The sequence below is a fragment of the Musca domestica genome, unplaced genomic scaffold, assembly GCF_030504385.1.
Source record: "Musca domestica strain aabys unplaced genomic scaffold, Musca_domestica.polishedcontigs.V.1.1 4, whole genome shotgun sequence".
NCBI lineage: Eukaryota > Metazoa > Arthropoda > Insecta > Diptera > Muscidae > Musca > Musca domestica.
The window spans coordinates 14185740-14211933 of record NW_026712328.1 but is presented as its reverse complement, the minus strand read 5'-3'; the positions used below and the strand labels follow the sequence as shown (position 1 = coordinate 14211933).

The following is a 26194-nucleotide window of genomic DNA, read 5'->3' as shown; positions in this document are numbered from 1 at the left end:
ACGACATCACAGTCCATGTCTGGTGGAACAGTGCCAGGCATCTTTATGCAACAAATACTGCAATGTGATGCCTGCAAGTTTATTTTTATTCAATAAATTTATTTTTTTTTTTGACAATAATTATTGCGCTTAGAAAAAAATGTGCAGTTTTGCTTTGTCACTCTCAACACGTGCTCGTAACGCTTCTTTGGAAATGAACAAAGGAGCCTAGGGCCAAAATCGAACTAAGTCAACCTAAAACTCCTTTGTTCCTCTACGAAGAAGCCAGCCGATGACTTAAGCCAGCCAAATATGCGCTTTATGTATTCCCACCCTTAAGCTGCTATCAGACGATAAGGGTGGAAATACATAAAACGCATAATTGGCTGACATAAGCCAGCTTGTGGCTGGTTTTTTCGTATAGGAGAATTCGGTACTTAGATTTCGAAATGAGTTCTACCTTCTTTGTCAAAATGTTGTCTATATAGGTTGACATTTTCTCTTGACATTCGGTATTTTAACGATTCCATAACGACATTTTCTATAGGATTTGTTTCAAAATCGGTATTAGGAGTATATAAGGGGTTCTTGTATATTATAAGAATTTCCGATTGGTGTCGTACATGGTACAATAAAAAGGTAAGGTAGAGCTATCATCTGATTACAATTTTTTTCTAAGTGTGCCCGACCAATTTTTTGTATGTATTTATTGTTTTGAAAAATGAAAACAAAATATTTTTAAAACCAATGGTAGGAAGACACGTAGATTGCGGCTCGCGCATTTAAGCTATTAACCAATTTAGCCATGAAATTGAAAGATTAAACAGTTTGGATCATATTTTCGAGGGAAAATCCAGACATTTCATTTTAAAAATCTGGAAAAATATGAAAAAATGAAAACAACTTGTGACATATAATTTTGAACGAGTCCGACAGTAAGCGGGCATAGCCTCAGGGCTCTATTTCTGCAGTTTTACGAACCTGTTCTACCTCCTTATTGTACCATGGGTGTCGTATAAGAAATCTTATAAATTTGTAATTATTAAAAAAAAACATTTTAAAATTTTTGACACATCAAAGTAATCTTCTACCACGGAAGAGAAGGTTGGCTAAGTTGGAAATTAAATAGGCCTTCCATAATGGATTGTAATGTCAGAATTACTATCAAAACAAATTCAACAAATAGTTTATTACCAAATAAATAAAACAACTTGTTGCATTGATTTTGAATATATAAACGTAGAAAAATTATTTAAATTTATAAAATTGTTGAAAAACGCGAATTATAATAGCCTCTCGAATGACGTAGTGTAAGAAAACATATAAAAATCTACTTATATTTAAAAAAACATTTAATTTTTTTGACATATCAATGCTCCCAAGCGTTGATGCATCTACCTGTATTCTTCTGCCATGGTACCATCATTTTAAACAGATTTGTCATGAAAATCGAAAGAATATATAAACGTAAAAAAGTTTGACGTTTCGTCTGAAGTATTTGGACAGTTCCATGGTAAAAGAATACAGGTATATGTATCAACGATTGAGAACATATATATATGTCAAAAATATTTCAATGTTTCTTCAAAAATAAGTAGATTTATATATGTTTTCATATGTGACGCCAATCGGAGGTTGTTATGGTATGCATTTTTTAACAGTTTCTACAAATTTGAATAGTTTTTCATTCAAAAAGTACAATTTCAAAATTGGTTTGACGGTTCATTGTCGCAGCAGCTGTGTCGATGCGTCTACTTGTATTCTTCTGCCATGGACAGTTCATAGTACCATAATTTTTTCTAGATTTGTCATGAAAATCGCGCAATAACAAGGTATTCCTGCATGTTTTAAAAACCAAATAAAATGTCAAAATTTCCTTGTGTGGAATTTCAGACAATTCCATTGAAAAGTGTAGATAAAATCATCAAAATACCGAATATTGAGGAGTACCGTTATATGGGGGCTATACGATATCGTGGACCGATATAGCCCATCTTCAAACTTGACCTGCCTGCAGACAAAAGAGAGATCTGTGCAAAATTTTAGCTTCCTACCTTAATTCGCTTTGACTGAAGCGTGATTACAACAGATGGACAGACTGGCAGGGCTAAATTGTCTTAGACTTTTACGCTGATCAAGAATATATATACTTTGTTGGGTCTAAAATGATTATTTCGATGAGTTTCAAACGGAATGACTATTGGTTTGTTCCAGAACTGCAAGAATGTAAAAGTTTTTACTACGATAACCGATTTTCCCTTTATGATATCGAAGAAAATTGCAAAACTAGTAGATTCTTGCAGGCACTGGAACAGACCATATGTATGGTGTGGGGTAAAAAAAATGTATGGTGTGGGGTAGAAAAACGAAGACGAAGAAGTAAGAGAAATGACAGAACCTAAATAAAGTTAAAAAGCAGTAAGCTTGGCCGGGCCGAACTTTGAATACCCTCGACCATTTGGAAATTTTCCAAAAATAAAATCAGTTAAAAACTCTGTTAAAAATTTAAAAACATATTGGGGTTTATACGACGTGGGCCTACATAGGCATAGTTTGTCATAAGCCATTACCATATTCAAATTCGAAACTTGAAAAAACGGTAAATAATCCAGCTAAATTCATCAAAATACCGAATATAGGGAGGTACCGTAATATCGGAGCTATACTAAGACCTGGACCTGCATAGCAAATTTTCTGTCACAGGCTGTTGCATCCATTACCAACTTCAAATCCGACATCTCAAGCAATTTCGGTGAGTATTGTACCTAAAATCGTCAAAATAACGAATATAGGGAGGTACTGATATATGGGGCCTATACGAAGACCTGTACCTGCATAGACAGGATCTATAGACTGTAGATCCCATTACGAACTCTAAATACGTAATTTGAAACTACTTCGGTAATAAAGACGCTGAAATCATGAAAATATCGAATATTGGGAGGTACTGATATATGTGGCCTAAACGAAGACCTGGACCTGCACCCTACGAACTCTAAATGCGTAATTTAAAACTACTCCTCCTGTAGTATCCATTACATACTTCAAATACCAAATTTGAAACAATTCCGGTGAAGAATGTCGCTAAAATCATTAAAATATCGGATATCAGCGGGTGCCGTTATATGGAGGCTTAACCTGTCTACTGGCAAAATAAACACGTGTGCCAAATTTTAGCCATCTATCTCAATTAGTTCGAAAGAAAGCGTGATTACAACAGACAGACGGACATCGCTCAATCGACTTACAATTTTACGCTGATCAAGAATATATATACTTTGTTGGGTCTGACATGAGTATTTCGAGGAGTTACAAACGGAATGACAAAATTAATATACCCTCCAAAGTATTGTGGAGGGTATAAAAATGTACAAAAAAATCATACTAACAGTTTATTACTTGAATTAAAAGCGTCATCGCCAAACGAAATTTTTAAGGTTGGATAGTTTTACTTACGAGGAATTACTAAGCCTAGTTTAGTCTCCAATTAATTTTCGACATCAATAATTCATATTAATTTTCTTTATTAGCCCGATTGTTATATTTTTCACATTTAACATCCCAAAGTGCTGGCAACGACCCGTAAACTTCCATCATCTCAAAAACAGCGTACGAAAATAAACTATATCAATCGATTGCAATCGTTTCGTTCTGTATTTTCTCGAAGTACGAAACGAAACAAAGCCGATATTAAGATAACGGAACTTGTTTTTTATTTTGTACTATTACAAAGTACCGAAGTACATTAAAGCAGTCGTATTGTTTGTGTATTTCAGGCATTGAAATGTTTGTGGTTGTTTTGAATAAAAACGATTCAAAAAAATTAAAGTTTGTGACTTCGTGTGAGCAGTACGTTATTCGTTTCGTTTGTTTTCTTTCGCTGTTATCAGCGTACGAAAATAAACTTTACTAAACGTTTGCAATCATTTTGTTCCGTATTTTCTTGAAGTACGAAACAAAACAAAACCGGTATTAGGATAACAGGACTTGTTTTGTATTTTGTACTGTTTGCGTAGATGAGTGGAAACAAAAACAAAACTGAAATGTAGTCTCCTGGATGAAGCAACAACAAAACTTATTACAAACGTTTCTCTGTATATTACCTCATTATAAACAAAGAAAACTAATATTAATTTAAATTCATGCCTTTTTATTCATTTATAACCTCCATCATACAATGTAAAAAGTGTCAAAAACAGTATTTAGATTGACGACTCTAAATGTAGCAGTTATAATGTCGCACAGCAAACGTTTGGCAAATCACAGTCGATGTTCATTAAAGCAATCGTATTGTTTGTGTACTTCTGGCATTGAAATGTTTGTGGTATTGTTTTGTTTAACGTGCAAAACGATTTAAAATAATTTTAAAATTTTTTACTTCGTGTGTACAGTACTTTATTCGTAGTCTCCTGGATGAAGCAACAACAAAACTTATTACAAACGTTTCTCTGTATATTACCTCATTATAAACAAAGAAAACTAATATTAATTTAAATTCATGCCTTTTTATTCATTTATAACCTCCATCATACAATGTAAACAGTGTCAAAAACAGTATTTAGATTGACGACTCTAAATGTAGCAGTTATAATATCACACAGCAAACGTTTGGCAGATCACAGTCGAAGTTCATTAAAGCTATCGTATTGTTTGTGTACTTCTGGCATTGAAATGTTTGTGGTATTGTTTTGTTTAACGTGCAAAACGATTTAAAATAATTTTAAAATTTTTTACTTCGTGTGTACAGTACTTTATTCGTTTCGTTTATTTTCTTTCGCTGCTATGCACCTTTTCTCTTTAAAAAAAAAACGTTACTACGGGGCACTTTAACGATGGCCAATACGAAAGGTTGCTTAACTTCAAAGAAACTAAAAAAATGCAACACAATGCTGGAGCCTTGTAGTGTCAAATAGACTTTTAGATATGGAACAGTTGATTTTGTTTATTTTTTAACAAAATGCTTATGTTGGGGAAAACCCGGAAACAAGAATGGAATTTTGGGGTTATTCAACAAGGTTGAATCTTTAATAGTAGGTCAATATAGTTTTATCCTAGAATTTTACAATGTGTTACCCATTAACGTATATTATGTATATTTTATTCAAAACAATACACAAAATGTGTATTTAGGGGGTAGCTTTGTTCTACTTTCTGTAATTGTGCCATGCTTTCAACTACCTTTTTATTCTTCGTTCAATTGGACTTGTTCATTATGAACTATACAAATGTGGAATGTTTTGACGTTAAAAGTAAACAGCTGACGGTAATATGAGATCTATTAATGCTGCCAAGGGTGTAGTAAAGTAACTTGTTGATTATTTTCGTGAAAATTGTTATTTATTAAAATATGATGCTGGATGTGTATTGGCTATGATAGTAGAAATAATACATAGCAAAATCTAACGTAAACCACCAAAGATATATATAAAGGAGGCGTGATAGAATGTCGGCAAATTATACGCGAGATACGGAACTGAGAAATGTACAATCAAACGATTTGTACCAATTGGCCGTCATTTTAGATGATAACAACTATTGGCAAAAATTGATGGAAAGCATACCAAAAACTATAAATAATAAACTCTATGGTCCATCATGTAACATCTATGATGATGTGTACTCCAGTGCTCCCCTAGCTATCAGTGAAAGAAAATACAACAATGATCATATACGTCTTATACAAAATGCCTATAAACGGACAGGAGAATTGTGTGCCGAGTTGTTGTTTGATGAGTGGGGTACTTCTGGACGAAAACATGAACGCCCTACCCTAGGCTTACTATTATATTTACTTGTAAAAGCTCATTTGTTTCGTGGCGCTGATTATGTAGCAGAAACATTACTAAAAGGTAATATTTATTTTACATGCAATTTTAGGCGATGGAGGCCTTTAGTAAAAAAAATAGTACATAGTTCGCATCCATTCCATTTATAGAAAATATACTTGTAGTTAAAATCAATTTGCTTATTTTCACATTAAACGGTAACAACTTTAGACTGGCTGGAGGGTATATGCCGTCACCTCCTTAAGGCTACCATTGTTTAAATCTTTTTCTTCTATATACAGTTTCTAAGCATAATTTTACAATAATGTCGTTTGATTTTGTAGAGGAAAAACCTCCAAGGCCAATAGAGGGTCCGGCCGCCGAAATTTCTTGTGGATTTCCTTCTTCAATATTTGCCAACGTTAAGGATATTGTAGAGGACAGCCAATATTATCCTGGCACTGAATTGCTACAACAGAATGCCAATTTTGAGAGTAGTACAATGGACAACAATAAAGATTACTATACTAAATATAAGGGCCCAATTGATAAATATTTTGCACCATCATTTTCTTCTAACAACGATAACGCTGAGGCCCCAAAACCACCCCCACGATTGTTACGATCAGCAAGGCTGATGAAGCAACAAATGCTACAAAATACTCAGCCTCGGCAACCTGAAAACACTGAGCCAACAGCCACTTTGACAAATCAACGTGAAGCGAATTCTATTGAAACATCGAATGGTGAAGCCTCGTCAATAACAACAGATAATTTGCCGAATTTTTCCTTACTAATGAAGTCCTCCAACAGCATTAGAAACGATTCTACTCCGAAATTAAGCTTTTTAATTGGAAATTCGGTCATTTTATCTCAGTCAACTGATGAAAACAATGGCATACATATTCCAGATACACGTAGCACAGAAGCCTGTTTACCCTCCAATGATATTGATGATGTGCAAACAAGTCAAGACCTGCCAGCAATAAGCGCCTTAAATTTAAATGGCGAAAGAGACGTATCCCATGATGTGAATAACTTGGAGGATGATGTGCCATCGGTGGCATTAAATTTTTATGCCAACAGTCCAATAAACTCTAGAAGCATTGATATAGCATCTAACGAAGTACCCTGTGTGGTAGAATCCATGGGCCATGAGATGAATACACAACTTTCAGAAATTGATAACGAGACTGACAATTCGGACGACGACGATATTGATGATGACGACGCGGATGTGCCAAATTTAAGCATTTTTAATGATTCCAGTTTAACGAGTGTAACCAACACAAGTGCAGAAAATAGCTTCGAGCAGAACAATGATAGCAGGCCAACATCAGCTGATAACATTCCACCTATACATTCCGAATGCATTCCGACTCTAAATTGACTTGTAATAAAAACTCAACAATTGTGTTAGTATTTTTTCATTAAATCTCAAAAACTACCTGATAGTCTGTTATAGTATGTTATTTAAATTGCAAATTAACAATTATTCCATCTTATCATTGTGTAAAATATTCAATCAATCTTACGTGCTTATGCGATATATATTACAAACTATATTATGTTAACGTACAATTTTATAATTTTATATTTGGTCCTAATTTTTAACGAAAGTATACATGTATACTTATAAAACATTTTATTTGTTAAGAGAGACAAAAAATATAAGAGCTCACATTAAAAATAAATAAAAGTTTGAACAAGTACAAAAATATAAATGTTTAAAGTCCACATAATAAAATTAGGGCAGTTTGAAGACCGTTTTCTCAAAACAATTTTTCGCTGACTTCTACCGCCATAGTTTTTGTGATTGCTTCTGCCTGATTTCAATCAAAAGTGCAATAAAAACAATGGACTCAAACCAGGATTGTTAATAAACGTACGTGTCATCTGAACTTATTAGGATATATAAAACTTATATTTATATACATAAAAAATACAAGTAATAATAATTATACATTAATAGCCTGATCACAACTCTTTCCCAACATACCAAAAATACAATACAGCTTGAGAACAATATTATAAAAATATAATTTTTCAACAATGCTTGAGAAACACTTATGTTCCACAAACATTTCTCAAATCTGTCCCTTGTTGACAAATTAGTTTTGATTTTATGTGAAAATTGTCAGCAAGAAATTATTTTCTTTGGCAAAAAACAAAATCACGCGAATTTAGGACCCATTTCTGGACCGAACCCTTAAGGTATGCATGAATAATAAATCCGGGAATCTTTCACATAAATTATTCAATTCCCATTTCAGATTGGAAGCATCAAAAAAGTTGAAAGAATTCAATAGATGTGTAGTCTTAGTGGAAGAGATGCAGAAGTTCAAATAAGGGAGAAGAAAGCGTCAGGGTATCAAGGCCACATGAGGCAGTGACTACTGGGATGTCCATCAAGAAAAAAATGTGAAAAAATGATTAAAAATTAAAAAAATAATAATATTATATACTATTACAAAAATAAGCTTATTATAATATTATTTTTGTAAGCTTATTCTACAATTTCAAGTATAAGCTTATAAATAAGGGTTCCGTTTCGATTATTCTATACTTGTTACACAAACATTTTTCAATGTTTTCTCAAGATTTTCTCAAGCTTAACAGCCTGTTCCACGATCTCGAAAGAAAATTTGTGCGAACGAAGGCTACTCACTCACTTTCGCATAAGAATGCGTTCCACTAACTTTCGTTCTTTCTTTCGCATAGCCTTACGTGATTCAGTGTTGCAAAATATTTTTTGGCAAAATTAATCGCGAAATAAGGCAAAAAAAGCGCCAAATGTCTAATTTAAACGCGAAAAAGCAGCAGTGGCTCTGTCTCAACTGACAGTTCAGTTGTAAACAAACAAATTGTAAATAAACAAACAAAATAAAATTTCTAGTGATTGTGTTCAGATTATTTGTGTTCTTAAAAAAGAAAAAAATGTATATTTCTGTAGCCCTATTTTTTATGGATGATGAGGAGGAGGTTCAAATTGTGCCACGGAGGCATTTAAGAGATGCTTCGAATTTATTTGAAGTACCTAACAACCAGTAAGTATGATTGTATTTTTACATTTTTGAAATAATAAAAAAATGATTTTTTCTAGGTTTGGGTCTTCCAGTGGTCTTCATGGGATTGCCTGCTGCTTCCAAAAATTGGCACTCCTCTGCCGAACTTAGGATTCTCCCCCATATACTCAACTAGTGCCCGCAGCTGTGTAGTTTTTTCGTGCTGGAATTGAGAAAATAAAAAAATGTATATTTGTTGTTCACAGATTAAATTGCATTTATTATTTTTACTTACATTTTTCTTTCCATTTTCAATCAAGGAATGTTTATGTTAAAACAATTTTCCTTAATTTTTATCATTCGACAGAAAACACACAAGTGACTGATTTTGACATTTGTGTTCGCATGCGTACGAAAGAAAAAAGATAGTGGAACGCAAAATTACACTGAAACGCTTACGTTTTCGTTCGCTTTGATTTTCGTGCAAATTTTCGTTCTGATGGATTTTAGTGGAACGGAAATCAGCTGTTTGTCGTGTAAAAGTTGTGCGAACGTGTTCTTTCGACATCGTGGAACAGGCTGTAAGGCTTATGTTCATAAGCTTATTGTAATATTATTCTCAAGCCATTTTGGTATGTTGGGTTTGTTTAAGGCAGACAAGCAATTGATACCCAGACAATCAAGTTTTTATTTCAGTTTATTTACTTTTTTCGTCTGGGAGTAAAAGCTCATTGTACCCATTGCCCCACTGTCAAAAAATTGTTGATGTTTCCAAAAAGAAAATTTGTTTAATATATTTTTTTTTAAATTATTACGTCCGTTGGTTTTAGTCGTGGCGTGTCGGTGCCCGGACATAAACACCATTGCAATTATGGGGATTATGCCCGGTTTGTTTTTGGTCATAATAATAATGTGGGGATAGTGTACGCTTCCAACACAGAATCAAAGATTTCTAAAATTAATTATTTTTGTACGTAGTCCACACAGCAAACGGTCATACTTTATTATTTGGATTATGGGTATTATCACCGAAAAAAAGGTCATAATCCCCATAATTTCAATGGGGATTGAGGATTTTGCATTTTTTTTTTTTTTTGGATTCTCCATTTCAAATAAAAGTGTAAATGGTGGTGGCGGAAATATCAACCCACCTCGAAATATTGGTCGCCGAGCTGGGTCGATTTAACTATGTGTGTCCGTCTGTCCCTTTTTTATTTGTAATCGCGCTAAAGGTAACAGTTATGACTCAAACCTCACGAAATTTTGCGTTAAGTCGGGTCAGAATAAAAACCTTTAGGTCTTGAAATGAACCAAAAAAAATTTTTTAGATTTTGTAGTCTCTCAGGTCATAATTATATACCAATTTGCGCCTAATTTTGCGTGGGGTTAGAGTTGAGAACAGCGAAGAAGCGCACATATTGGAATCGACACAGCACAGCGGATGAAATTAACCATACATTTTGTGTGAAATATCAATTTTCAAACAAAATAGTTTACTTTGCTGACTTTTTATGAGTGAACGATTGATATTTTTTGATTGTCTACTTTGGCATATAGTTTTGTTTGTGTTGGAGTTAGGTGAATTAAAATTTGCCTATAGAAAAAGCTCTTTTTGTTTATTTACGTACCGAAACCAAAAATTCTATTTGTCTGCCATTCGCCTTACAATTGGAAGAAAAATAAATTTGGTGAACAGGCTATAAATCTACTATATATTCTCATTAATTTCCCTTTTGCTTGACTCACGCGTTCCAATCAATGTATTCCATGACCCACTTACAATCTCCACATTGTCTTTACAATTTTTGAATTTTAGCACATATTGAAAATGATCAGTATATAACTCGTTGTTTGGTAAACCCAACTGCCCATATGCATTCCAACCTGCAGCATATACAGCACCACAATTCATTTCCACCATTGTATGTCTGGCTCCAGTTGCTATTTTAGTTGGAAAACAATCTTGTTCCTTGTTGTCGCAACATGTTAATTCCATTATATCAACTACTTGTGGCACGACGTATATGGCGGGTTCTTTAATTGTACAATTCTTATACATTTTTATTCCAAGTTGACCATTCGAATTGAATCCCCATGTGTAAATATCACCGAATGCTGATATGGCAGCACTGTGCCATCCTGCTGCTGCTATGCATATTATCTGTAATGAGAATGAAACATCATAGTTAAAAATTCTTTTGCCTTTAAAATACTCCAATTCAACCTTTACTTCGATAGCTAATGTTATAAAAGAAATTGGCTTTTTGATTAAAAGTTCCTCTGGTCTTGATAATATAATAATGTTTTTAATAAAAAAATGACCTAAGATCTGTAGAATATCTTAGTATAATTTTCAATAACTGTATTGGAAATAACCGATGCTTAGAAAGTGTTAAAAACTATTCCGATAGCATAAAGAGGTTTTGTTAAGTTGGATTGGTATATTGTCCTTGCGTATTTGACTAATACGAAACATTTTAGCATAGTGGGGAAGACCTATTAATAATAATAAAGTCTGAAAAATAAAATGTATATTGTTTATACCATAATTCTATTGGGAATGGTGAACACATGTCGGTTATTGAAAACCATTAATTGTCAGTAACAAATAAATAGCGTGGTAAATGTTGACTGTTTGTTTTGAACACCTTACATCATCATATTGATTATATTATTGTCTTTGCTGTAGGTATTTTCTATCTTCAATACCAAAAATTAACATATTGTACGCAATCCCTATATAACAGAGAAAAACAGGACACAAATAAGTTACTCTTAATCATTAAAACTTTAGTTTTTTGTATTTACATTGCACATTACTTTATAAGTATATATTTCCAGTTAAGCATTCATAGAAATAACTATTAAAAACCGTTAGGTCGTACATAATAACAAAAAATATCGACTACGATATGTGCTTTGCAACATCAAGCGTATTTATCACAGGTAATTTACCTTTATTCCTGCTATTGCTTCTATGAGTACGGGTTTCTCCTCAACTCCTATAACACCCAGTCCCAATTGACCTCGTCTACAAATGAATAAAGTGTTCAGTAAAAAGAGTGGGTTTCTTTACATTGCGAAATATTTCAAAAACCATACTTACAATCCATTACCCCATGCGTAAATATCTCCATTGTGAGTCAACATCAGGGCATGTTCAAAACCACATACCAATTGTTTGGACCTAACGTGCTTAGGAAAACAATGCACCTGGGTAGTGCCTGTAAATACTTCATTAGACAAGCCTAAAGCTATCATAATATTGTTTCCACACGCTATTTTCTCTATTTTAACTTTTGAAGCGCAGGCTGATGTCGTCTTTCCAAAGATAGATTTATTTTTTGGTGTAAAACTCTCATTGCTTTGGAATATGACTTCTTTCAAACCATCTTCGCACTGAATTCCATATTTATATACCGTCCCGTTATTTAATAAAATTAAGCAGTATCTATCACAACCAGCTAAACATTTTATTTCATTTTCAGCTTTTATAAGTTTCTCACTTTTTGTTCGGCTGTTAATTAAACCCCTTATTTGTAGGGAGCATCCATTGGCGGCCGCCACATAGCTCCATGAAGATATTAAGTGTGTGGCTCTGACATCAATTTCTAAATAATGTTAAAGATCAATTTTTAAACTCCACAAAAACTATAAATTTAAAATATTAACTACCTTTAAAATATCGTATTATCCGTTCGTCATGAAATTTGCTTAACTGACCAAACTGATTAAAACCACAAGCCAGCCATCGTTTTTCGTTGTGTTTTATGTCAGACGTTGCTAAGTGATCTACGTTGTAATTACATGCTATACTTTCAGTTCCACCCTCCATTCTATTGTCTGTCAGTGCGTATTAAACCTCGCAGGTGTATCGTCGGCTTTTGTATCTCCAAATTTTTAATGTTTTCGCGACATTGGTCATTCCAAAATCGTTGCAAATATTGTTGTTAAATCAGTTGACCTGAATTCGTGAAATGGTATGAAAAAAAAAAAACCAAATATGCTGAACTTGGATGTGATAATATCGAATCTTGTGCTTATTTCGCAAATAAATGTAACATTTTTATGGAAATTCAGTTGCCATGACTACACAATGACACTTCCACTTAGTATGCACATATGTCATGTGTTCATCTTCTCACTATACTGAAGAAAATTGTTCCATTCTTTTTGGAATGAAATTATATTTATTATATTTACTAATGATTTAAAATTTGGAAACATACGCCGAAATTGTATTTACCAGCAGTAACCGTTTGTTTATTTTGCCAAACAAGTGCATACATACATACTTACAAGTGATGATATACAATAGGTGTGTCTGGTTACCCTAAAGTTTGTAACAATTGTTACTGGAAGTCGTCTGTTAACCCGAAAGTTCTGCAAAAGAGAGCGGTCGGAGAGAGAAATTTTGACAGTTCTTTCAGTGAGAGTTTGCAAATTTTTGCTGGACAAATTTCTTCTTGCGATCACTTGCAACTCTTCTTCTTCTCCTTCATCGACATTCAACCAGATGTTTTCTATTGTTTGTTTATTTCTTTTTGTGCTTTTAATTTGAAAATATTTTTTTGGAATTAGTAAGACTAATTGTTTTTGGAGAACAACTTTACAAAATGTAAAGAACATAAATATTAATATGTAATAAGAAAATAAGCGACTATTTCCAACATTTTTAGATAAGCGCCATTAGCAACACGTTTAAAGGATTCCGGGTACACATCAAATATATCCTTCTTTTATTACTCATATTTTTATGTAATTGCTAATTTTCTTTTTGGTTATAAAACTTGTAAAATTGGTGGTGCTTCCTTTCTTTTAATTCTTTTAATGGGGGACAAATTGGATTGTTTTGACAAAACAGCTGATTAGTTGCAAGCTTCTCCAGGAACACTGTCTGTTTACTTTTCATATTTTCCTTGCAAAAGAGAATAAAACTACCTTACTCTCCCAGAAAGATGTTGCTGGACAATTCCTGGAGGAAAAGTAACCAGACACACCTAATATCATTATTGATATGGTCGCATCGACACAGCTGCTGAGACAATGAACTGTCAACCAATTTTGCAATTAAAATTTTTGAATGAAAAATTATTAAAATTCGTAAAAATTGTTGAAAAATGCAAATCATAACAACCTCTGCATGACGTCGTATAAGAAAACACATAAAAACCTACTAATTAAAAAAAAAACATTTTAAAAATGTTGACATATCAATGTTCCCTATGCATACATATACTATTACAAAGTGATATTGTAACCCAACATACCAAATTGACTTGAGAATAATATTTTAATAAGCTTTCAAACATAAGCCTTAAGCTTGAGAAAATCTTGAGAATGTATTGAGAAATGCTTGTTTAACAATTGTAGAATAATCGAAAGGGAACCCTTATTCATAAGCTTATTCTTGTAATTGCAGAATAAGCTTACGAAAGTAATATTATATCAAGCTTATTTTTTCAATGGTATAAAATATTTATTTTTTAATTTTTTTAATTATTTTACACATTTCATTCATTGATCGCCATCCCAGCTGTCGCTGCCTCCTGTTGCATTGATACCTAGATGTTTTCTTTCCCCTTATTTGAGCTTCCGCATCTCCTCCACTAATTCTTCACATCTCTTGAATTCTTGCAACTTTTTGACGCCTCTATTCTGAAATGAGATTGAAAAAATATACACTACAGATTCCCAGATTTATTATTCGTCATTACCTTAGAGTTTCGTCCGGAAATGGTCCTAAATTCGCGTGATTTTGATTTTAACCAAAGAAAATAATTTTTTGTTGACAATTTTCACAAAAAAAATCAAAACAAATTTGTCAACAAAGGACAGATTTGAGAAAAGTTTGTGCAAAAAAGTGTTTCTCAAGCATTGTTGAAAAATTCTTATGATAAACTATTTTCATAATATTATTCTCAAGCTGTATTGTATTTTTGGTATGTTGGGAAGGCAATGATGCAATAGGTGTGTCTGGTTAGTTTTCCAGCAGGAATTATCCTGCAAATACTTTCTGAGAAAGTAAGGGAGTTTTATTCTCTTTTGCAAGGCAAATGCGAAAAGTAAACAGACGGAATTCCTGCAGAAGCTTGCAAATAATCAGCTGATTTGTCAAAACAAACCAATTTGTCCCACATTTAAAGAATTAAAATTCTCTTTTGCAAGGAAAATGCCAAAAAGTAAACAGACGGAATTCCTGCAGAAGCTTGCAAATAATCAGCTGATTTGTCAAAACAAACCAATTTGTCCCCCGTTAAAAGAAGAAAAAGAAAGGAAACACCACCAATTTTACAGGTTTTATAAATGAAAAAGGAAATTAGCAATAAAATAAAAATATTAGCAAAAAAAAAAATATAGATTTGATGTGTTCCCGGAATCCTTTAAACGCGTTGCTAATAGCGTTTGTCTAAAAATAGATTTTACTTTTTTGTTACATGTTAATATTTACGTTTTTTCCCATTTTGTAAAGTTGTTCTCCAAAAACAATTAGTCTTGCTGATTTCAAAAAAATATTTCTAAATTGGAAGCACAAAAAGAAATAAACAAACAATAGAAAACATCTGATTGAATGTTTATAAATGAGAAGAAGAAGAGTTACAGGTGATTGCAAGAAGAAATTTGCAAACTCTCACTGACAGGCCTTGTAAGCACAAAGAAAAACTGCCATTGTGATTGAAAAGCCTTACACTGCACAGTGGTCGTGGTCATATGGGAACAGCGGCCGAAAATACTTTCAGTGCAGATATCAATATGAATCTTTGGTTAGGTACCTTGATGACATAAAAATAAGAAATGTGACAAAATGGTGCAACTCGGTGTATGTTTTGGCATGGTCCCCTTACAACGTACCTTCCGAATAAGAGTTTTGCCGAATTCTTGTCACATTTCCACACCAGATTGTTCTGTTATTTTACATTCTAAGGAGTTAAAGAATAATCGTTTTTATATCCTCCACCATACATAGTATGGAGGGTATATTAAGTTCGTCATTCCGTTTGTAACTCATCGAAATAATCATTTTAGACCCAACAAAGTATATATATTCCTGATCAGCTTAAATATAGCCCCCATATAACGGTACCCTCCGATATTCGGTATTTTGAAGATGTTAGCCACATTTTTCAATGGAATTGTCTGAAAATTCACACAAGTAGTTCCTTGTGAATACTTTACCCCCTGAGAGAGAAATGTCTATATAGGTCCACGATATCGTATAGCCCCCAAATAACGGTACTCCCCGGTATTCGGTATTTTGACGATTTTAGCCACATTTTTCAACGGAATTGTCTGAAAATCCACACAAGTACTTCCTTGTGAATACTTTACCCCCTGAGAGAGAAATGTCTATATAGGTCCACGATATCGTATAGCCCCCAAATAACGGTACTCCCCGGTATTCGGTATTTTGACGATTTTAGCCACATTTAGTGTCTGAAATTCCACAAAAGGAGTCCCTTGTGAGTATTCTACCCCCTGAAAAAGAATTGTGTATATAGGTCCACGATATCGTATATCCCCCATATAACTGTACCCCCCGATATTCGGTATTTTGATGATGTTAGCCAAATTTTTCAACGGAATTGTCTGAAAATCCACACAAGGAATTCCTTGTGGGTACTTTATACCTCGGCACAGAATTATCTATATAGGTCCACGATATCGTATATCCCTCATATAACGGTACCCCCGATATTCGGTATTTTGATGATTTTACCCACATTTTCAAATCGTATTGTCTGAAAATCCATACAAGGAGTTCCTTGTGGGTACTTTATACCTCGGCAGAGAATTATCTCTACAGGTCCACGATATCGTATAGCCCCCATATAACGGTACCCTCGATATTCGGTATTTTGATGATTTTAGCTACATTTTTCAACGGAAATTGTACACAAGGGGTTTTTGTGAGCACTTTAACCCCCGACAGAGAATTCTCTATACACACATTTTCAAATCGTATTGTCAGAAAATCCACACAAGGAGTTCTTTGTGAGCGCTTTACCCCCTGAAAGGGAATTGTCTATATAGGTCCACAATATCGTATATACCACATATAACGGTACGCCCCGATATTCAGTAGTTTGATGATTTTACAACTTTTTCCAATGGAATTGTCTGAAAATCCACACAAGGAGTTCCTTGTGAGTACTTTACACCCAGACATAGATTTGTCTTATTAGGTCCACAATATCATATATACCCCCATATATCGCACCTTCCTATATTAGATATTGTAAAGATTTAAAAAAAAAATTAATGAATTTTACTTTTTTGAAAATTTTCTAATTCGTTCCAAATGGTGGAGGGTATTCAAAGTTCGGCCCGCCCGAACTTACTACTTTTTTACTTGTTTAAATTATTTGGAATGGCCCGCCTTCAGGTAGAGTCCCCCTGTAAAGGTACCTCCAACAAAAGAAGTATTTTTTTAAACAAATCAATTCTAAATTTTATTATTTAAAATTTTGTTTGTAAACAAAAATAACAATTCAATATAAAATTAAATCAAAGTTATTAATGTATATATATATATATATATATATATATATATATATATATATATATATATATATATATATATATATATATATGTTCCGTTATAAAAGTTTGAGAGCTCAGAAAAATTAATTAAGATCTGTATTTATTGAAACACGAGATTTTTTTCGCGTATGATTTAGTCTAAAACTTTTTTGGATCTTTGTTTATAGACTCCAAGGTCTTCTCCGATAATACTCCAATCGATACCATGGCATATTTTATAATGTCGGATGGATGTAAAAAAATTGCATGTACTATGGGTGGAAGATAGTACCATGGATATCTATTTGTTAACTCTTTAGCGGTTTCCAGTGCAAAGGCCTTAATTCTTTCGACATTATTATTGTACCCAGATGACAATGCATGCAACAATATTGAATACCTCTCAATAATATTTTTAACAATCCCTGTTGTTTCCGCAGATAAGCTCAAAATAAAACTGACAAAATTGCAGCGAAGTCACTTCAGTATGGGCATAACATACACATCTGACAAAATCTGAGAGTTGAATTAGCACTTTTAGAATCCTAACATTACTAATAGCGTGAAAAATCACGTTGGAGGATTCAGGGGGGAAACTAATCTTAAAGGCAATTTAGAACACGCACATCTTCTATATTATACACAACTATTAAACAAACAAATACCTGCACTAAAAAAGTCAATACCTTGCTTTTCAATAATTATGCCAAGATTTGTCATTTTAAATATATTTAATTTTGTAATACAGTTCAATTTTCACTCCACTTTTGCACTGATCCCACTGACAAAACGCAACTAACTACATTTTCACTTTTTTATGCTATTCTCGAAGTGGACCGTTAGAATGAAGCCACGATTATTATGTTTTCTAAAAAGCTTAACCCCTTAAGAGTCCATGTGTACACATTTGACAATAAATATCTAATTTTAATTTTTCGAACTTTGGCCAATAGCAGCGACCACTGTACACCAGTTCATTGGTGTTGTTCCAGAACCAGCAACAATACTATATCGTTCCCATAGCCAAATTATATATGGTGAACTAATGCTAAGATATGATAAACAATTCTTTCCTGTATTCCCCCATAACTTCTATGCTCCCGCCTTTTATACCTCGGTACCTCTCTCTCATATATATATTCTAACATACCTGTGTGGCTATCTATCCACCAAGTGGTGAATATAATGTTATAGTTCTAAGGTTATGTTATAGTTCTGATTATTTTCCATTGGGCAGCACTTGCATTAGCAGACCACAACTGAGCATCCAGGGGATTTTAAATACCAATTCAATTTCTTATACGTCAAATCTTAAACCCAGTGGTTTTTATTTGATCTATACACGATGGAATTGATAGTTGCGAACAATTTAAAAACGCAAAATGTGGAAGATTTTTTTATTTTTTAAAATTTTGCTATGAATTTATTTGGCTGTTTTGAAGATTTGTGTTTCAATTTTACTGCATTTGCATTTTCTCAGCTGCAAGTAACTAACACATTTTTACCATGGCTCAATAAAAAAGGTTTCTCAACTTCAAGGAAACTAGGAAAATGCCATGGCAGAAGAATACAGGTAGATGCATCAACGCTTGGGATCATTTTATGTCAAAAAAAATTAAATGTTTTTTCAAATATAAGTAGATTTTTATATGATTTCTTATCCTACGTCAGTCGGAGGCTATTATAATTCGCGTTTTCAAAAATTTTTAAAAATTTAAATAATTTTTCATTCAACATTTTCAATTCCAAAATTGGTATGACAGTTGATTGTCCCAGCAGCTGTGTCGACGTGTCTACCTATATTCTTCTACCATGGAAAATGCAATTATGTACTGGAGTCTTATTACGTCAAATAAACAGGCAATAACTTGTTTTGTTTTTATAACATTTTTTCACAAAACTCTTATATTGCGGATAACCCACTTCGTATAGCCCCCATATGACGGTACCTCCCTATATTCGGTATTTTTGATGATTTTAGAGACATTATTCACCGGAATTGTTTCAAAGTTGATATTTGATGTTCGTAATGGATGCTATAGCCTATGATGAATTTAGCGACATTATTCACCGAAATTGTTTCAAATTTGATATTTGATGTTCGTAATGGATGGTTGAATGGATGGATTTGTCTGTGCAGGTACACGTCTTCGTAGAGCCCTGATACAACGGTACATCCCTATATTCGGTATTTTGATGATTTTAGCGACATTATTTACCGGAATTGTTTCAAATTTGGTATTTGAGTTCGTAATGGATACTACAGCCTAAGACAGAAAATTGTCTGTGCAGGTCCACGTCTTCGTATAGCCCCCATATAAGCGTACCTCCCAATATTCCGTACGCATTTGAATATTGTAATGGCTTATGACAAAAGTTACCTATGCAGGTCCATGTCTTCGTATGGACCATAACAACAACAGCCACATTCGGTATTTTTAAGATTTGAACAGAATTTTGTAACGGATTTTATTGTATTTAAGAATTGCCAAATTCGTTCCAAATGGTGGAGGGTATTCAAAGTTCTTACTTACAGTAACTTACAGCTTTTTTACTTGTCTAAAATTATATAATTTAATTTAATATTAAAATAATCTACTAATGTAGATCAAGGTGTTACATACGAAATGACTCTCCATACTGTGGTAGATGTTATTAAAAATCCAAACACAGGGATTTATACTATTATTTAAAATTACGTAACCTTGCCACAGACACATTAGCTTTTTCACAAATTCAAACATTAAATGTCATTTCAAATGAGCATATACATCTCTGCATTTTCTGTAATTTACCTTGTCCAATTTCACTGGAGGAAAAAGAGGTTCAAATCTCTGATTTCTGTGTATACAATGGATTTATAAATATAATTTTGACAATGAGATGTCAAACGAATAATTTTCAAAAAAATTGTAAACATATGAATGAATGATTTTACCTTACTAATTCTACCATGATTTTGATTCACAGATACACATTTTCTATAAATTCCATTTTTATTTTAGGGCCTATTATCACTACTTCGAAAGCTAAGACCAAATCCTGAAAAAGAAGCTAGAATATTATTGTTGGGACTGGACAATGCGGGGAAAACGACTATATTGAAACAGCTGGCCAACGAAGAAATTACAACGGTAAAGTCCATATAATCCCACACTATATTGAAGACAAAAATATGACCCGTCTTTCCGTTCTATAACCAATAATTTGTTTTCAGGTTACTCCGACTGCTGGTTTCAACATCAAATCTGTATCTGCTGATGGTTTCAAACTAAATGTTTGGGATATTGGTGGCCAATGGAAAATTCGACCATATTGGAAAAACTACTTTGCGAATACAGATGTTTTGGTAATTAAATAAATATCTTATTTTTGTATTTAGTTCAAATTATATCGTAGTACTACCATTTGTTAAATTCAACGGATTCATTCAATATTTCATGGTACAATAAACTGGTATTGCAAAACTACCAGCTAATTACAATTTTTTCTGAGTGTGCCCAACTTCCGTCAGCCCTGTGGTTGCATTCATTTGCTCTATTCTAGTACATGCAAGAATCTACTAATTTTACAATTTTCTTAATTTTAATTTAATTTAGACCTTTTATTCATAATTTTGCGATTTCATTTCATTTCGTCGATATTTTCTGCTAACTCAAAAAATGAGTTCCCACTACGCATTATTTGCCAAAAGAAAAAGTAGACACCCAGAAATTGAAATTGTAGTATTAATTCGAGGTATCCTCATCCAAACAACATCCGGCTCGGTGCAGTTGAAAAAAATGTTGGAGTAATAAACAACATATACCGAATAAACATATTGCAAAAAGTAATCAGAAAAAACATCGGATACAAAACTGTAATTTTTATGTTTACAAATTTGTTGTTTAATGTGAAAATATACATGCATATCACAAAATCGTATCGAAATGGTTTGAATTTCGCAATTCAAAATCGTACGTTTTTGTTTTGGCTTTTTCAGATTTCGTACGATTTGGTGAGCTATGAATTTTGTATCTATAAATATGTGAAATATGTATTGTGGAATGCTGTTTAATCAATAATCATTAATTAATATTTTTGGGGCAGTTACAGGAATTCGGTCCGAAGCATCTCTTAAATTCCTCCGGCGTATTTTTTCAGTATTGTGTACATTTCTTTGCGCCTCAATTACAAAAACAATCGAAACTCCCGGCATTTCGTAAACAAATAATGAAAATAACTTTCTTTTTGCACAAAAAACTCTCCTTAACAGACTATTTTTTACAAGTTACACTTCTACAATGTTTTCTAATCATGTGTTTTGTTTTGATTCCTCATTCATTCCCCTAATGTTACCATATTGAATATATAATGTTGCCATATTTACACTGAATTCATAGTTCATCAAATCGTACGAAATCTGAAGAAGGTAAAACAAATTGCGAAATTCAGACAATTTGTGACATGTCTGATAGAAAGGTTTATTACAGGACCTATAGACGGTTGGCCAGTAAGCCCATCTTTTAACCAAGTTTACTGTCAAAACACATAATTGTGATTTAAAATTTAAAAAAATTCAAATCGCAATAGTGAAGCATTTATAATTTTATTGTCAAATTGCTGTTAAAAGTAGTTTTCTTCTCCATCCTTATGTAGGCCTTGATCCGTTATTCTTTTTTGTTTGCTTTATACAAATAGAATAAACAGTGTTGCGTAAAAATCACTATAACTGCTACCTTAAACAGCCAAAGTCGTAACTCTAACGACTAAAAAAGAAAATCTTAAACAGTAGTTTTTATGCTTTAACATCAATACAAATAACATGAAAACCACTAAATTGGCATCTCTAATTTTGACAATGTTTTGGAAAAAATTGTACACATATGATTGCACAAGGTTACTTTACTTTGATTCTGCCAATATTACAACTCAGGGTACAATGAAGCCAAGGTAGGGCAAAACCACTAATCGATTTCAATTTTTTTATTTTCTCAATTTTAGTTATGTATGTGTGTGTTCTTTACTTGTAATCAAAATGTCTTTTACCACGTATATATAGCCAAAATTTAACAGTTTTGTGGAAATTGTTCTATATAAAGATACATATATAGAATCATGGCTCAATAAGAAATGTTGCTCAACTTCAAAGAAACTAGAAAAATGCAACTCTGTAACGGAGTCTTATAGTGTAAAATATTCTTTTACATATCCAACAGTTTGTTTTGTTTATTTTTACAAATTGTAGGACAATACAGTTTTATCCCAAAATTGTACAATGTGTTGTCCATTAACGTCGAGAATATACATTTATTTTGCAACCGAATTTGAAATAATTTAAAATTATTGTATTTTTTATTCAAAACAATACACACACATACACAAAATCTGTATATGTTTTGACAGAATAAGGGTACCAAAAGAAAAAAATTGTACTTAGGAGGTGGCTTTGTTCTACCTTCTGTAATTATGCCATGCATAGAATAAAATTTTGAAAAGAACCATGACCTTTAACTTATTTTATATATTTTCCCAAAAAGTCAAACAAAAAACAACAACATCAATAAATACTGACAGTACAAGCCATACAGTGAGGCCTTATATTTTGCAATTTTATTAAACATTCCCCACCTTCCTTTTATTTGTCGACTTTCAGATTTATGTCATAGATTGTACTGATCGGGAAAGATTGGGAGAAACCGGAAACGAGCTTTTCGAAATATTAATGGACAACAGACTTAAACAAGTGCCGCTTTTAATTTTCGCTAACAAACAGGATTTACCAAATGCAATGACATCTTCAGAAGTTGCGGAAGCAATCGGCCTGGTTCGCTTGGAGGAACGTACTTGGCAAATAAAAGCATGTTCAGCAGTGGAGGGAACGGGAATTAAAGTGAGTATAATTTGGCAATTTCATAACCCTACTTTGAAATACAAGACAAATGAGATCATAGGCATTTCCAGCAAAATTTACTCCACTAATTCTTTTGGAAGAGAAAATTAAAAGACATTTACTGAAAATATTTGCTCGCGACAATACATTGGAAGATGCATTATTGCGCCTAAACTGTTCCTTACACTATTATGACAATACAAATAGTAAAACATGTTTCGACTATACCCTTCAACGATGATTAATAGCATTATCTCGATTTATATGTTTACTTCTCCCAAATTAACGATGATTTTAATACACAATTAAATCAACTCAAAACTTTGATTTATTTTAAATCCAAAGTCGCAAATGTTTCCGCAAAGGCGTTCTTTACATTTTGCATTGGAACAAGAACAAAAAACTCATGCTACAATGATATCAAGGTAGGGCTATGATACCATATGATTTTAATTTTTTTTATTTTCTTGGCTTAATATGTCAACTTTTTTTTGTTTATGTATGTGTTTTCTTTTCAATAACAAAAAGTTTGTTCAGAAAATATTCAAATTCGTGTGTTTTCAAAATGTTTATTTCAACGTATGCATCGACAAAATCTAGAGTTTTTGTAGCGAAATAATCGTTTAGAGATATATAGTACATGATTTTGAAAATAAGTGTTGACTTTCCATTCAGTTATCGCGTTTTTCAATTATTTACTCAAAATAAATGCAACAAGTTGTTTGATTTTTTATTGTTTTGATACTAATTCTGACATTACAAGCCAAACAGGTAGACCTCTATACTTGCAATTTTTTCAAAGTTGACCTACCTTCTCTTCATTATACCATGAAAAAACTTAACATTTTATTGGCTCATAATTATACAGGGTGAGATAAAAAAACTGCAACAAAGTCAAACGCCATTATTTTTACATGTTTTTTTTTTAATTTTATTGAATGAAAGCAAAAATGTCGGAAATAGCTACAAATTTTAGAATAAGTTTATATTTGTTCGAATTGGTGACAATTTGTCTTTATTAGATCATTTGATAAATTATTTTTGACTGCTTTTTACTGTTAATGGATGTATACGTAAACAAACATCAGCTGAGCGGCATCTATCTAAACACCAAGATATGGTCCTTAAAATGCAACTACTGTCTTTATAAAAATTTTCATCTGTGTTGGTGTATCGTTAGTTTTACTGCAACAGAAACATATAAAAACAAACAAACAAGCCTTTGGAAAAACTGAAACTGAAAAAAGGAGATAGAAATAATTCCCATGCATAGGCAAATATTTTAGCTGAATTGTTGCCATACATTCGCAGACTCCGAGTGATCATATTTTCTTTTATTTAGTAAAATCACAAATATTCATCATTATATTCTTCTGATCTTTATTTAAATTGTTGAGTATCATTTGTTGACTTTGATGCGGTTAGCAACATTAAAAAAATAACTTAAAGCGTGAATTCTTTTCAGTTTTAATTTTTAAACCATTGTTTTGCAAATTCTTGAGTAAATAAAAAAGCGCGTATGTATCGTAAATAAAAATCTGCTGACTTACATTTTATGTAATTTTATACTTGCCTAAACAATTGGAATTTGAAAGTTCAATTTTGAAATTGAGTCGATTAAAAATGGCTAGTCCGAGAGCGCTGTAAGACTTTTCATTCATGATTTGATATTTTTTGGATCTTCGATCCAAGGTAGAATTAAGAAGGTAAAATCATGTAGTCTTATGTTTACAATTTTTTTCAAAATTATTCATTTGACAACATCTCATTGTCAAAATATACATTTATAAATCCATTGTACATACACATATCAGAGATGATGCTTTTTATGCAGTGAAATTTGACAATGTAATGCTAGGAACACAATTGGAGCGAACGACGAATTTTTTCGCGGCGTATGTTCGTCGTCAAAAATAAAACACATATGTGTATATGGAAGTGCACACAATCACGGCGCCGGCGAAAATTTCGTCGGTCGCCGCGAACTCAATTAGCTTTATTTCTATTTCATACGCCGGCGACCGGCGAACAAAACAGTACAAGGTGGCCATACTTGTACGAATTTTATGTGTTTTAGTAAATAAAGTTACTATTTACTTTAAAATTTGTTATGGTCACTCTACTATCTGTTATTCGTATAAAAAAACATAAATAATTTGTTTATTTATTTGTGTACTTGCGCCTGAGTGAAGATGGATATCAGTGAATTTATAATAGAGAAGATGGACATAAGTGAAATTATAATAGAGAACGTAAAGAATTATGTGTTCTTGTATAATTCATTGTAGTCAACAAATGAGCAAAAAGTAAACAACTTCATCAGCTGTTTTATAATTTCGTCGGTATTGTGTTCCATACGACGAATTTTCGCGGCTCATTTTGTCGCCGCGTAGGGCGAAATTCGTCGTTCGCTCCAATTGTGTTCCTAGCATAAATTACAGAAAATACAGAGGTGGGAAGGTTTATTTGAAATGACTTTACCTTCTTAATTTTTTTCATGAACATTTACATCGCTCTGACAAATTTTTGTTTTTTTTTTTTTAATGCATGAATTCATTTGTCTTGTATACTCTAAACAAAGTGCATAGTATATACTTGAATGTAAATATATAAGAATTACAATGAAATAATGTTTCTACTACTATTTTTACAGGAGGGAATGGACTGGGTATGCAAGAATATGAAAAAATAAGATAGCCCTTTGTTAACTCCTAAATTATTATTATTGGCTATACGATAGCCCTAGCACACATTAACCATTTTATTGCATTATATTTCGAGTTATATCACCTGTATTTATATATAATAAATAAATTTTAAATATGATGTGATTAATTAATTATACACTGAATACTTTTGAATATCAAAACAAATATGCACAAGAATGTATATAATGTATATTGTTCAGACTGCTGTCATTTCTAAGCCACTCGTCCGACAGCTGTTAAAATTATAGCAGAAAAAAACTTATTCGTGATGGAATTCAAGCGTGATAGTGGCAGGGAAACCACAAGTGACTATGGTTAGAGCACTCCAGCATTTACGTTAACGTG

General features: G+C 32.6%; 3 protein-coding genes and 2 long non-coding RNA genes across 6 annotated transcripts; 3 read left to right on the top strand and 2 right to left on the bottom strand.

Moving 5' to 3' along the window:
* The first annotated feature begins 4747 nt into the window (after window positions 1–4747).
* LOC131804142 (protein Tube-like) lies at window positions 4748–7721 on the top strand. The gene is made up of 2 exons (XM_059126555.1): window positions 4748–5828; window positions 6089–7721. Exons 1-2 carry the CDS (start codon window positions 5423–5425, stop codon window positions 7132–7134), a joined length of 1452 nt encoding a protein of 483 aa, XP_058982538.1. The 5' UTR covers window positions 4748–5422; the 3' UTR covers window positions 7135–7721.
* Window positions 7722–8363: 642 nt separating this feature from the next.
* LOC131804144 (uncharacterized) lies at window positions 8364–9181 on the top strand. Of its 2 annotated transcripts, XR_009342909.1 has the most exons (3): window positions 8661–8791; window positions 8848–8996; window positions 9117–9181. It is a non-coding gene; the product is annotated as an uncharacterized LOC131804144 (long non-coding RNA). The 2 variants fall into 2 exon arrangements; XR_009342908.1 differs by lacking the exon at window positions 9117–9181 and having other exon boundaries at window positions 8364–8791; window positions 8848–9043.
* LOC131804143 (uncharacterized) lies at window positions 8750–12596 on the bottom strand. Its single transcript, XM_059126556.1, has 5 exons — window positions 12425–12596; window positions 11856–12360; window positions 11705–11780; window positions 9045–10910; window positions 8750–8972 (listed from the first exon to the last, which is right to left on the bottom strand). Exons 1-4 carry the CDS (start codon window positions 12582–12584, stop codon window positions 10458–10460), a joined length of 1194 nt encoding a protein of 397 aa, XP_058982539.1. The 5' UTR covers window positions 12585–12596; the 3' UTR covers window positions 8750–8972; window positions 9045–10457.
* On the top strand, window positions 12590–25976 carry LOC101888897 (ADP-ribosylation factor-like protein 3). Its single transcript, XM_059126557.1, has 5 exons — window positions 12590–12729; window positions 20275–20403; window positions 20487–20618; window positions 22905–23141; window positions 25795–25976. The coding sequence occupies exons 1-5, from the start codon at window positions 12727–12729 to the stop codon at window positions 25831–25833; spliced, it is 540 nt and encodes a 179-aa protein (XP_058982540.1). The 5' UTR covers window positions 12590–12726; the 3' UTR covers window positions 25834–25976.
* On the bottom strand, window positions 14204–15119 carry LOC131804145 (uncharacterized). The gene is made up of 2 exons (XR_009342910.1): window positions 14467–15119; window positions 14204–14407 (listed from the first exon to the last, which is right to left on the bottom strand). It is a non-coding gene; the product is annotated as an uncharacterized LOC131804145 (long non-coding RNA).
* Window positions 25977–26194: the final 218 nt, after the last annotated feature.